General features: G+C 40.7%; 1 protein-coding gene across 2 annotated transcripts in view; it reads right to left on the reverse strand.

Moving 5' to 3' along the window:
- Positions 1-1,807: 1,807 nt before the first annotated feature.
- Positions 1,808-12,375, reverse strand: part of IL20RA (interleukin 20 receptor, alpha) — a 20,115-nt gene continuing 9,547 nt past the window's right edge. For both annotated transcript variants that reach the window (XM_005859058.2, XM_005859059.2), the window contains 5 exons: positions 9,715-9,893; positions 8,352-8,527; positions 7,657-7,801; positions 4,659-4,798; positions 1,808-2,693 (listed from right to left, as the gene is read on the reverse strand). In XM_005859058.2, the coding sequence (XP_005859120.1) occupies positions 1,902-2,693; positions 4,659-4,798; positions 7,657-7,801; positions 8,352-8,527; positions 9,715-9,893 (1,432 nt within the window). In that variant the 3' untranslated portion in view covers positions 1,808-1,901. The remainder of the gene's footprint in view (positions 2,694-4,658; positions 4,799-7,656; positions 7,802-8,351; positions 8,528-9,714; positions 9,894-12,375) is intronic.

Below are 12,375 nucleotides of genomic sequence, written 5' to 3' on the forward strand. Positions count from 1 at the left end.
TGGTGGTCAGTGCGCTCTCACAGTGGGAGCAGTGTGGCGCCTGGCCCGGGCTTGGGCTCCTCCCTGGCTGCCTGCTGCTTTGTGCACTGCTACATCCCCCAAGGGGTCCCAGATTGCAAGAGGGCGCAGGCCAGGCTGAGGGACCCCACAGGTGCATGAATTCATGCACCTGGCCTCTAGTAAATTTAATAAAAACATTTCTAGGAATAAATGTAATATCTATAATAATAAAAGCATAATATGCTAATTAGACCAGACAGCTGAATGACCAGACGTCATTCTGGACGTCCTTCCAGATGAAGCCGCGGTGGCAGGGGCCAAGGCAGAGGCTGTTAGGGGTGATCAGGCAGGCAGGCAGAGTGGTTAGGAGCAATGAGGCAGGCAGGCAGGTAAGCGGTTAGGAGCCAGTGGTCCAGATTTCAAGAGGGATGTCTGACTGCCAGTTTAGGCCTGATCTACCAGCAGTCAGACACCCTCTCAGGATCCGGATTGCAAGAGGGTGCACGCTGGGCTGAGGGACCTCTCCACTCCCCGTGCACGAATTTCATGCACTGAGCCTCTAGTCCAGTGATGGCGAATCTATGACATGTGTCAGAGGTGACACGCGAACTCATTTTTTTGGTTGATTTTTCTTTGTTAAATGGCATTTAAATATTTAAAATAAATATCAAAAATATAAGTCTTTGTTTTACTATGGTTGCAAATATCAAAAAATTTCTATATGTGACACGGCACCAGAGTTAAGTTAGGGTTTTCCAAAATGCTGACATGCCGAGCTCAAAAGGTTCGCCATCACTGACCTAGCCCTGCAACTGCTCTAGCTATAATAATAAAAGGGTAATATGCTAATTAGACCGGACATCATTCTGGACGTCCTTCCTGATGAAGCTGGGGCCAGAGGAAAACCAGCCCAGGTCCAAGGTGCCTGCAGGCAGTCCTAGGAAAGCCAGCCTGGGTCCCGGATGCCTATGGGCAGCCTGAGGAAATCCAGCCTGGGACCTGGGTGCTGGAGGGAAGCTGGTGCCGGCAGCCGGGGGAAGAAAGGCCTACTCTTGCATGAATTTTCATGCATCGGGCCTCTAGTTCTATTATAAAATTTTCTTTCAGGCTAGCCCCCTCCTAGAAATCCCTACTAAGCTATTGAGGGGATATTTCCTGACTACAAAATAATAACAATTTATGTTTACACTTGAAATCACATGATTCTTGCTTTTACTGGCTGATTTATTTCACTTAGCATAATATTCTCAAGGTCCATCCATGTTCAAGTGAAAACATATTAATAAAGTATTAATATGACTACTTAAAGTAGCCCAAAGCTTGTGATATCAAGCAGATCTGTGCCTACTCGTTTATTTTGAACATGCATTATTATGATTTAATGATGCATTGGGGTCCTTAAGTGTGACCAACTTACCACCCACTTTGTGATATTCGTATATTTTAAATATATCATTCTTCTAACAATAAACCAAATTCTAAAAAAGTAGTATTTATATAATGAAACATTTTTACAGTGTTATACATTTAAGCATCCAAAAAATAATTGTATAAATGTGCTTATTTGAAAATAACAAAGGGCCAGAGTACACCCCCCTGAATACATTCTACATCTAATTTGACAAACATTTGGCAAATATTACTGGTACAAAGAAATGGGTCAGCCACTGTACTCCAGGTGCCCGCCATCACTGTAAGAGGCCCACAGGCATGAACCAACCACGATGTGAGACAGAATGAAACAAGTGCTAAGAGGAAAGAGGAAATAAGTAGTTCTCACTGACATAGAAAAATATAGGTAAACTTCTTTTATCCCAGATACTTTATTGTTTGGGCACTCAGATGTTTGTACTCATGTGCCTTGTAACAGTAGGGGTCAGGCAGAGAGGGAGGTGTGGGCGTTAGTCTTCCATTTGTACATACAATCCCCACTCCTCCAAAAACTGCGTCAGATAGGTTTCATCTTCTTCAAGTGGCTTGTCGGGAGCCTGCTCCTCATAAAGTCTAGACAAAAGGCCCTCATCTGTGAGCTCCTTGTACTCAGGATGTTCACATCCTTCTGACTCATGTTCAAAGCCAAATAAGAAAGGTATACACAGCCTGCCAGTCCGAGGGTCCCAATCGACCAGTGTGGTCGATGGCTCTTCTTCTGGCTCCTCTTCTGTGTCCACATGCTCCTCCGGCAGGTGGTGCAAGTCTCTGAGTTGAGGGGTATATGAATACAGTAGTGTTTGTGGGCCCCAGTCAGCCAAAGCTGCCTGTGGCTCAAATAATTTTCCTTGTAGGAACATCTCCTCCTGCAAACTGAGCTCTTGATGTCCAGGCCCCACAGAAAGCTCAGTAGTTCTCACATCATATTCATACTCAATGACTATTTTATCTGTGGGTATTGTTCTGCCGAGTGACTCTTGTTGGGTCAGGGAAGTCCCTCTGGAGCTTTCCTCAGTGTCATCGACAATGTCCACCGAATGGGAAGCATACCCTAAGTGCATCACCTCCATTTCCTCCTGATGGGGCTCCTGGTCCTTGCTGGGCTCATGCAGATCCCATACATCATTGCTTTTTTCCACGACACTTACATCCTTATGAGAAAATTTAGAATCCTCCAAAATATTGACGGTGATAAAGTTAATCACAATTTGTTCAGCAGGTACAAAGAATCCTCTGTCAAGTTCATTTCTATAAATCAAAATCTATAAAGAGAGAAGAGAATGGTTTTCACCTTTTCACTTTTGACAGATATTAAAAACAGCTGTTAAGTAGAACTTATACTGTCATCAGATGGTTTTAAAGATCTATTCTTACCAACTCATGGAAATGAAAGTTATGCTTGGAATATAGAGAAAACCTCATTCACACAAAATGCATATGGAAGAGACCAAGACATACAAAATGCATATGAAGTGAAAAGTGGTTCATTGGGTGGTTATCTGTCCAGGTCAAATATAAGGGTGTGACTGCCCCCTCCTCTAACTGGCTGAGGAAATTTAGGATGTTATTTAATTTCTTGAGCCTTGATTTTTAATTCTGAAAAATCAGAATTTGTGCCACATAAGGGGTGGTGAGAACTAAGTGAGATGGAGGTTTTGAAATTGCTTTGTTAATTATAGTTTACTATGTATTTGTTAATAAGCTGTGGTTACCTGGGCTCCCAGCCCTTTTTTGGATACAGTCCGGACATGAAATGTGGGTGGGCATGAAAACTGGATGTAAAAAGCAGATAAGAACATGAGCAGGGATGGTTCTACTTACTTCCCCCAAACACCAAAGGAATCATGCTATCATAAAGTCAAAAAGGGAAATCCATTTGCCAGTTTATGGCAAACAGAAAAACTCTACCTAATGCCAGGAAAACTTGTTTCAGGTTAAAATGTTGCTGGGGATATGTGGGAGGTGCCTGTTTAGATTGCCAATGATGAGTTATGTTACAATCTTCATTGTCTAATCTATGATGTGATTTCATTTAACATTATAAAATAAATCCTTTAATTTTATTCTTTTACAACTTTTTTGTTGTTGTAAAAAGTAACGTGTGGTCAATTTTGTGAATTTTCCTTCTAGGAAAGGTCTCCCTATGCCTTTAAAAAGCTAATTCTGAACCCTAAGTGCAGGCAGATTCATAGAACTATTTTTAAACTGAACTAACAGGAATACATGTATCTATTGTGTACATGTGAACATATTTTTAATAATTCCCAAAGAAATAATTTTTATTGTTAAAATATGCTCAGCATTTCAAAACCCTTCAGTGCATGTTCCAGAGGATAAGGTTTATTTCTTTTACTCTCTTGCTTCTCCTTACTATGAGTGATGAGATCCTGGCCATTCTCCCCCTAAATGTGCTTCCATCCCACGTCCTGGTCTCCAGCCCTCCATCCCACTCTCTTCTCTTAGACTCTCATCTTCTCTCCTTTGGAAAACTGCCAGTCTCCTAGTTACTTTACTTGCTTCTTCTAGTCTCACTCCCCCTAATGTTGTCTTATACCCACTATCCAGTTGGATCTAAAACACAATATCGACCGTGACATTACCAAGGTAAAACCCTACAGAGATTTCTTTGCCAATAGAATAAAGCCCAACCTTCTTGGAATAACAGCCCAATTCTCTCATTACCTGGCCTTACTACCCACTCTCTAGTAACAGCTTTCATAGCTCCTCATCAGGAACCTTATGATTTAACAATACTATGTGGTTTCCCAAACAGCCATCCACCTTCACCCTATTGTTTCTTCTGCCAGTAGTAGGTCCCTAACTCTTACTCACCTTTTATAACCAAGCCCAGGCATGAACTTCTCCTCATCCGCATGCAGGGTTTCAGTGCTTCCCCTCTACCCCTAGCACCCCCAGTGCCTGCTTTCATCATAGTCATATCATTTTGAAATTCTTGTCCCCAACTAGACTTGAACCTCTGGAAGGGGTACCTCAAGACCTAGTCTAATCTGGTCATTAAACATAAAATCTTTGTTAATGCTAAGGAATCTTTCTCTTTGGTTATGTTAGTGAGTTAATCTAGTAGAGAAAGTGTTTTCTTTAATTTATTAGCTCTTTACCTTTAAACTCACTCTGCCCCTAAAAGGAATGGTATCAGTTACAGAGCCTCCTTTCCAGCCTCCTGGAGATGTGTTGCTATAATGAGTCCGGCCACACTAAGCACTCACCAGATTTTCCGGATGTTTCTCTTTGCCAACATGGATATATCTGTACGCAGAGAAGCCCATCACAGAAAAGATAAATAGGGTAACAGATATGGGCAAAACATACCAGAAGATGATTTTGATTTTCAATGCTGATGTTTGATCTGTTAAAAAATAAAGGGGGGGGGGTGGAGGGGGGAGAGTAGATTGTTGTAACTTGGTGTGGTGGGAAAACATTGGCAATGTCAAGAAGCTTTGGGCATAATCACTTACATGTAAGAATTCAGTTTTCTCATTTATAACAATGTAATAAGGGATCTCAGAATTCCTACTGTCTCTGACAATAGATGGTCTTAAGGAATTATTTGGACTGTCTCAAATCTTTACAGCAAGGATGCGTTAGCAACCCAGGTCAGCATATATTCCAACATTTTATGTCTGGCTATGAGATTCATGTTGGTTTTTATACTTGAAGGTAAATGTATCTGAAATTCAGGCAACTCACAACACTCCAAACCAAACAACAAAACCCTCTTGTAATGATCCCACTACGCAGTCCAACTTTTCTATGCCACTCATTTGACTCAGTCTTTTTCATATATTCAGTAGAGGACAGGGATATATGGCATCACCTTCTACGTGACCAACAGAACTACCCTCGTGCTGGTTGCTCAGACTTTTCTGGGTACGTCTGGAGAGTGGGGATGTTTGTAGGAAGGTTGGCTGAGCTGGTGTGTGCTGAGAATGGCAGTAACTCTTTTCCAGGTTTTGATGTGTTATGGGTTCATGATGAGTAAAAGTCCATAGGGAATGAAAAGACCTGTTGAACAGTTTTAAGAAAAGTAGTCCTGGCCCACCATTGATCAGAACAGGGATTATTGTGACTAACTTATATTTGTTAAGCTCCTGTGGGGTAATTGGAAGTTGGGATGGTTAATGTTATGAGTCAATTTGGCTAAATTGGAACCTAGATATTGGTAAAACATTATTCTAGATATTTCTGTGAAGGCATTTTTAAAATGAGATTAGCATTTAAATTAGTAAACTTGAGTAAAGCAGATTACCAGGGCTCCAACTGCAGGTTCTTCTACCCTGACCAATTCCTGAAGAGCACATCGGTCATCAGCTTCCACATAGAAAGATGCCAACACCACAATGCAGATGTTGCTGGTGACTGAGCATCATCTGCTCCTACTGTAGGCTACAACTCAGTCCAGTCCTCTGGATACAATCCCTGGTCTAGGACGGAACTTGCACTAATTAAAAGGAGCCAGGCCAACAGTGACTGGTGGCACTTCGTGTACATCAGCACATGTTGGTTACAATAAACCAAGAAACTCTATCTGTATTTGTAGGGATTGGGGGACTATGGGGAACAGAAATATTTTCCAAAGAATAGTCCCAAAAGAGATAATACTGATTTTTAAGAAATACATCTTTTTATTGATTTCAGAGAGGAAGGGAGAAGGAGAGAGAGATAGAAACATCAATGATGAGAGAGAAGCATTGATCAGCTGCATCCTGCTCACCCCCTACTGGGAATCAAGTTTGCAACCTGGGCATGTGCCCTTGACTGGAATTGAACCAGGGACCCTTCAGTCCATAGGCCGATGTCTACCTAGTGAGCCAAAACAGCTAGGGCCCAATTCTTTTAAAAGGAGGTTGTCATAGCGTTGTCTTGGAAAGGTAGCTGGGGTGACTTAACAGCTGGGAGATCCTGGAAAAGCTCAGGACCTGAAATGGTGCCTCCTGGCTCTTTTGTTACCTTTCCTAAACTGGTTAGAAAGTTGCTCCATCTGCTTACTGGGAAGTATTTAATTTAATCTCTACTCTAGTTGCTCAACTCTGCCAACTGCTTAAATGACTTCCACTGAAAATGCATTCCTAGCATTTGGCCCCTGATCAAGCTATTAGTAAACAGAGCACTTTATCCAAACACCAAAATAATTTCTTCAATCTGCTTTGTGTTGCCTTTTGCTTGCTTAGCATTTTAGTTTAATTTGACACGTGGTAGAGAACCCTTTATTTTAAAGGGAAAGCTATTGCAAGGATAGAGATTTAAAAAGAAAGCTTTTCACTTTTTATTTGTACTAAAATAATTCCCTTTTTATTCCTTGGGACATTTTCATCATGACATGTGGGAGGCGTGAAGGAGGAGGAGAGCAGGGGTCTGTCACCATCCCTGTCCCGTAGCTGGGGATGGAACCAAGGCTTGGGGAAAATGCTATGACATTTGTCTTAGGCCAGCACGTTTGGAAGAGAGAAACAGAAGAATAATGGATGAAGAGCCAGTCAGTGAAGGTCAACTTTAGGATTTATTTTCAATTTTCAGGTTTTGAATACAAGGTCCTCTCACCCTGGAGGAAGAATGATTACACAAATGCTAAGCTCCTAACTCCATGTCTCCCAACAGGAAGGAGACTCTTCACTCACAGTTCCTTGGCAGCCACGTTCAGACATGAGAAGGAGACAAAAAAAAAGAAAGGAGAGAGAAGCAACTCTAAGAGAGAGGCCATAAGTACTGGTTGGTAGATCCCAGGCCAGCCAGTCAGCGATATGTAAACATGGAGCCTGTAATTTGTATTTCTGAGGGGGAGCAAAGGATTCTGTCTTAAAAAGTGTTTTTATGATAATGCTTTGTTTCTAGCAATACAATTAATTGTCTGATGTGCTTGAAGACCACAGAACTTCTACTGACCGGAATGATTATAATTTTTAAAAAGAAAAAAGATGTGTGTAAAAGTTCCCCATTGTTATTTCCCAAGGCATAGGCTTGCTGGCAGCAAGTGCCAGGCCTGGTGCTGAGGTCCCCCGAGGGGTGAAAGCACTCCCTAACGTTGGCCAAGTTCAATGGCAGTGTCCCGGGTTGCTCAATGCATTTCTGGGGACAGCTGTTTCTGCCTTTGCATCAACCTGTTTCTGGTAGAAACAGATTTGCCAATACCTTGTCTACACTGCCAAACTTTCTTCTAGTTTCATCAGACTTCCTTCCTCAGAGCAGTTGAGGTGTTTTAAAGCTTACCTTTCAAAGTACTGACACACTGCTTCTCAGAAGGCTGAGCAAGGCGAGGAGGCCCTGGGACGAAGGACTCCACGTGGATGCAGTACAGAGTGTCCGGCTCTAGCCAGCTGAGCACCAGCGTGTGGTTGGTCACACACTGAGACCACTAGGTTAGGGAATGGCAAACATCAGTTACAGCAAAGATTTCTAGTACCACCCCAGACAAATAACTCTACAAGGAAATAAAAGACCCAGATACCATGAAATCCTCTACTATGCCTACAAGCTTTCTTTTCAGCAACAGCTTCAAAATACCCCTTTCCTCTAGCTCGGCAATACCCAGGAACTGAAACAATCCCAGTACAATGCTAAATAATAATGTAAGGATGGATTTCTCATTCAGCTTTGTCCTGTGTTCTTGCTAATACATTTTTCTTTCTTCGAGAGTGACTGACAGATGTTATGCAAGTAAAAGCTTCTCCATCAATAACTACTCCAATAGCAATATCATGTCCATTAATAGAAAGTTTCTGTAAAGGAATTCTGAAGTTTCCTAAGTTTCTACATAGCTTCAATTGTACCTTGGATGGCATCTCTTTTGAATATCACATCTTCCCATTTTCACATGCAGAGAATTAAAGCAGCAGGGCTGCTTGCTTCAGCATTAACTGCAAAAAGGGACCCAGATTATGTGCCCTGTTCCATTTCAGACTTACCGTTCTGTTTGATTTAGTATTATAGATGGACACATTATACTTCAGATTCGAGTATATTTGTTGCATGGAAATGGAACTTTCTTCTGAATTTTTCTTCCACTTCTCTGGAGCCGTCAGAACAACAGAAATGGATTTCTCATCAGGAGTCAAAGTAACCCCTGGTGGGCCAATTTGTGCTTAAAGGGGAGAGGAGAGGGAATTATGTTCAGATGTAAAATCACCTTGGATAAAACTATAGTCTAATCCTATTGGGACAAAAACTCTCTATCCAACTCTCTTATTTGAGATGCCTCAGAATGCTCCAAGGTGGGCCCAAGACATGCAGAAACTTGAAACAAGAATTTCATGTACACTGACATGATGTTAAAACAGTCAGTTGAGGAGTTCCCAGTCACATGGATAAATAGTACTCGATGATGGTAAATACAATGAAAACTATTTATAACACTGCCGTGACTTGAAAAATCGGTGATAGATAACATTCATATGATTGGACACATGGCAAAAAGCAGACACGGAGGAATGAAGCACTGCTAAAAACCTTTGGAGATGTGATTGGAATGATCTAGAACAGAGGTTAGCAAAGTTTAACCATAAAGGTCCAGATAGGATCTCTGTTGCAACTATTATTTATATCAATGTAAAACCCATTCTTAGCTCTCGGCCTGTAGAAAAACAGAAAGGGGGCGGTGCTGCTGCATTTGGTTGAGGGCATAGTTTGCTGACTTCTGAGCTAGAAGGGAATCTGAAGAAAGGCTCCAGCTTCAGGACCTAAGGAGAACTTGTAAATTTCATACGGCACCTCTGAGTGAGTCCTGTACCGGAGTCAGCTACAGATCAGGGCATGGAACAATGAAAAAGCAAATACCAGCAAGATGTTGTCTTGATTCCGAGTTACACCTAGAAATTGCATCATCACACCACCAAGTCTATAACAAGAAAAGACTTACTTTGGTGATCAGAATAGCCTGTAATCAACCTTGTGGACATATTCGACGGTTTTGCAACCCACAACATTAAAAAAAAAATCTGTCAGTTGTTCCACAAATTACATAGTCTCCACTAAATGCTAAAATAAAATCAAAATTTGATAGTATTGACATTTAGCGTCAATTTGGGATCTGGGAGAGATCTTGGAGGTCACTTGGCCACAGCTTTCATTCTAAAGACAAGACTCTGGAATGCAGTGGGGAGAAGCACCGTGGGCTGGTCACTCCACCAGCTGATGGACGGAGTGCAGAACAGAGCCAAGCTGAGCACTGGCTCCTCAGGCAGAGCTGTCTATGAGACTGAACCTGGTAACACCAGGAGGTCAGGTGAGCGTGATATTAATCCGTGTTTAACAGACAATCGTATTACTTACTTTCTAAGAAAGGATAGAATCGTCCAGTTTCTGCCCATTTGGAACAATCAGATCCCCAAATGGCCTTAACTTTGGCATAATATTGATGTTCGTAGTCAGAAGTTTCAGCAGAGAGATCACAGTGGGTCCTATTGATATTTCTGCATTCGGATTTGTTCAGCCATTTCTTTTGCCCATATCTGCAGAGAAGGAAACTGTGAATTAATAATGAAGTGCCCTCTGTGCTTTACAATAGGAAAAACAGTCATTATATAAACCTGAATGGAACTTAAGACCTTCTCTTCAGAACAACAGAAGTGCCTGTCATTGAGATAAAAAAGAATCTGCTTTTGCTGCTGGCAATTTTTTTCATTAGCTGTCAGGAACATGAGTCAGAGTTTCTGTAATCACCTTTCTTTTCTGTGAATTATATTCACAGTATATTATTATTTTATTATTATTCTTGGGCTACAGTAAAAATTTTACATATTGTATGATCAATTCTTCTAATAATTATATCTATGTAAGTTTTGTAGTCCACCATGCATACTTAGGTCAGTTTGATGGGTTGTTTTAAGAAAAATTAGCCATCTTTTTTCTTGGAAGAAAAATTACCTTGACATTCTCATAAAATTAAAAAATCTACTTGCCATCAAGGGTCTGGGGAAAAGTCACTAGACTGAAGTGCATGCCTAAATCTGCATTTTCAATTATAGCGATGATGATATTAACTAGGATGTTCACTCTGATTTTTCCTTTCCTTTATTAAAAGCATAACACCCATAGTAAATAGGGAGGGGGGAATATTTTTAGGTGGGAGAGACTAAGGTATATTTAGCGATAAGAGATTAGCCGGGGAAAGAGACAGGTTTGCAAGAGAGGCTACTGAAAAGATTAAAGCAGCGTGTTAGGATTTTAGAAAGATAACTCTGGTGGTAGCATGGAGAATGCAAAGGGTTAGGAGTGGCAGCCTGGAGAGGAGTTGGGAGGATACTCCAGGTGGAAGATGTAGGTGGCTTAGACAAGGATGGTGGCCGTGGAACCAATAGGACAAAGGAAGAAATATCAGGACACAGGTCTTGGTGATTGAGGGAAAATCAGAGATGAATTAAGGATGATGCCTCTTTCTGTCTAGGACAAAAGGTTGTAACAGTGGTAACCCATTTTACAGATGAGAAAACTGAAGCTCAGAGAGATAAGAAACCAAATGCTCACGTTCATATCACTAGTAAAAGGCAAATCTGGGATTTGAACCACTTTCCTGGGATGCAAAGCTTGAGCTTTTAGTGCTTCCCTATATATTTTTGTATTAAATTCTTTTGGCAGATATAATTTAGACTTTTGTTCAAATTTCATCTTTTACTTGGAAACAAACTTCACTCAAAAGTAAATATGAAATCTGTCCAAGGTTACCCAGCAAGGCTCATAGCCTGGCTATGAACCCAGGACTGTCTGACTCCAGCTGAGCTTGGAGCTCTGTCAGTGACATATACCACCCTGTATTCCTGTCCACCTTTTTTTTTTATATATTCTTTTTCAAAAGTTGCACAATCCAATTTATCTGCTGTCAGAGAGCAGTGATTAATCTGACCGTTTTAAAAAGTCCTTTTCTGAATCACGGAGACATACAAAGGACAGAGCAAGCTCTTTGCTCCACCTAATGGAAAAGGAGGCGAGGGCGTGCTCCTGAAACATTTCCCTTTGCACAGTGATGTCTTCTTTCCTAAACTCAGCTCCTGGGAAACGCCTCGGAAATGAGAATGAAGGTCTAGCTCAATTAGCTCAGGAATAACAGTTGAAGTCCTCCACTGCCTTTGGAGGTCGGAATTTTTTTTCAAAGACAAAAAAATGATTTTATTCTTTTTTGTAACTATGGTACATTTTTTAAAAAAAACCTCAACTAATCAGAAAAGCAGAATCAAGAGAGAAATAAATCAGCTGGAAACCCATTACCCTGGAATATTTGGTATACATGATTCTGGACATCTCATCATGCTTACATATAACCAGAAGGATAGTTAGATAGCTGAATAAATAGATAAAAACTAGATTATACCACATGCGTAGTTTTAATAAAAGTAGTAAATTTAACTTAGCTTAAACTTTAATATAAAATAAGAAATTAAAGGAATTGCTATAGTTCAAATGTCTCATTACCACAAGAGATATTAGTTCTTAAAATATCATTTAAATTAAGAAAATGGTTTCTCAAAAAATACTGAGAGCTTAGTCATTAAAATGAAGTCATTTCATTTTAGATCATATTTAATGGTTTTCTGCTATGAATATCAGTCCACTTACAGTTTTTGCCCACCTTCTGATTTGTTCTATTATTATTTAGGTTCAAATATATATGAGAAATTTCAAGAACCATATTTCCCATCACTATGTGGTCTTAGTTCTAAATTTACATTGTTGCAATGCATGCTACCAGTCTTTATGCCATTATCCTGTCATTACTAATTTCTTTGTCTAGGTCCATCTTTTTTTTCTATGTCAGATGGTTATTATCTTTAGTTAGTGGTTCCCCACCCCCCAAGAAGGTCTCAGGGGAATGATATCCTGAATTCCCACCTACTTGAAAAGACATCTGTTGAACTTGGTAAGAGTCTTGGGCCTCACCTATTTTCCCCTCAGAAGATGTGGCACTGTTTTCTGCTGAGTGCTGCCAAAGAGAAATCA

This window comes from Myotis brandtii, unplaced genomic scaffold (genome assembly GCF_000412655.1).
Source record: "Myotis brandtii unplaced genomic scaffold, ASM41265v1 scaffold123, whole genome shotgun sequence".
In the NCBI taxonomy this organism is placed as follows: domain Eukaryota; kingdom Metazoa; phylum Chordata; class Mammalia; order Chiroptera; family Vespertilionidae; genus Myotis; species Myotis brandtii.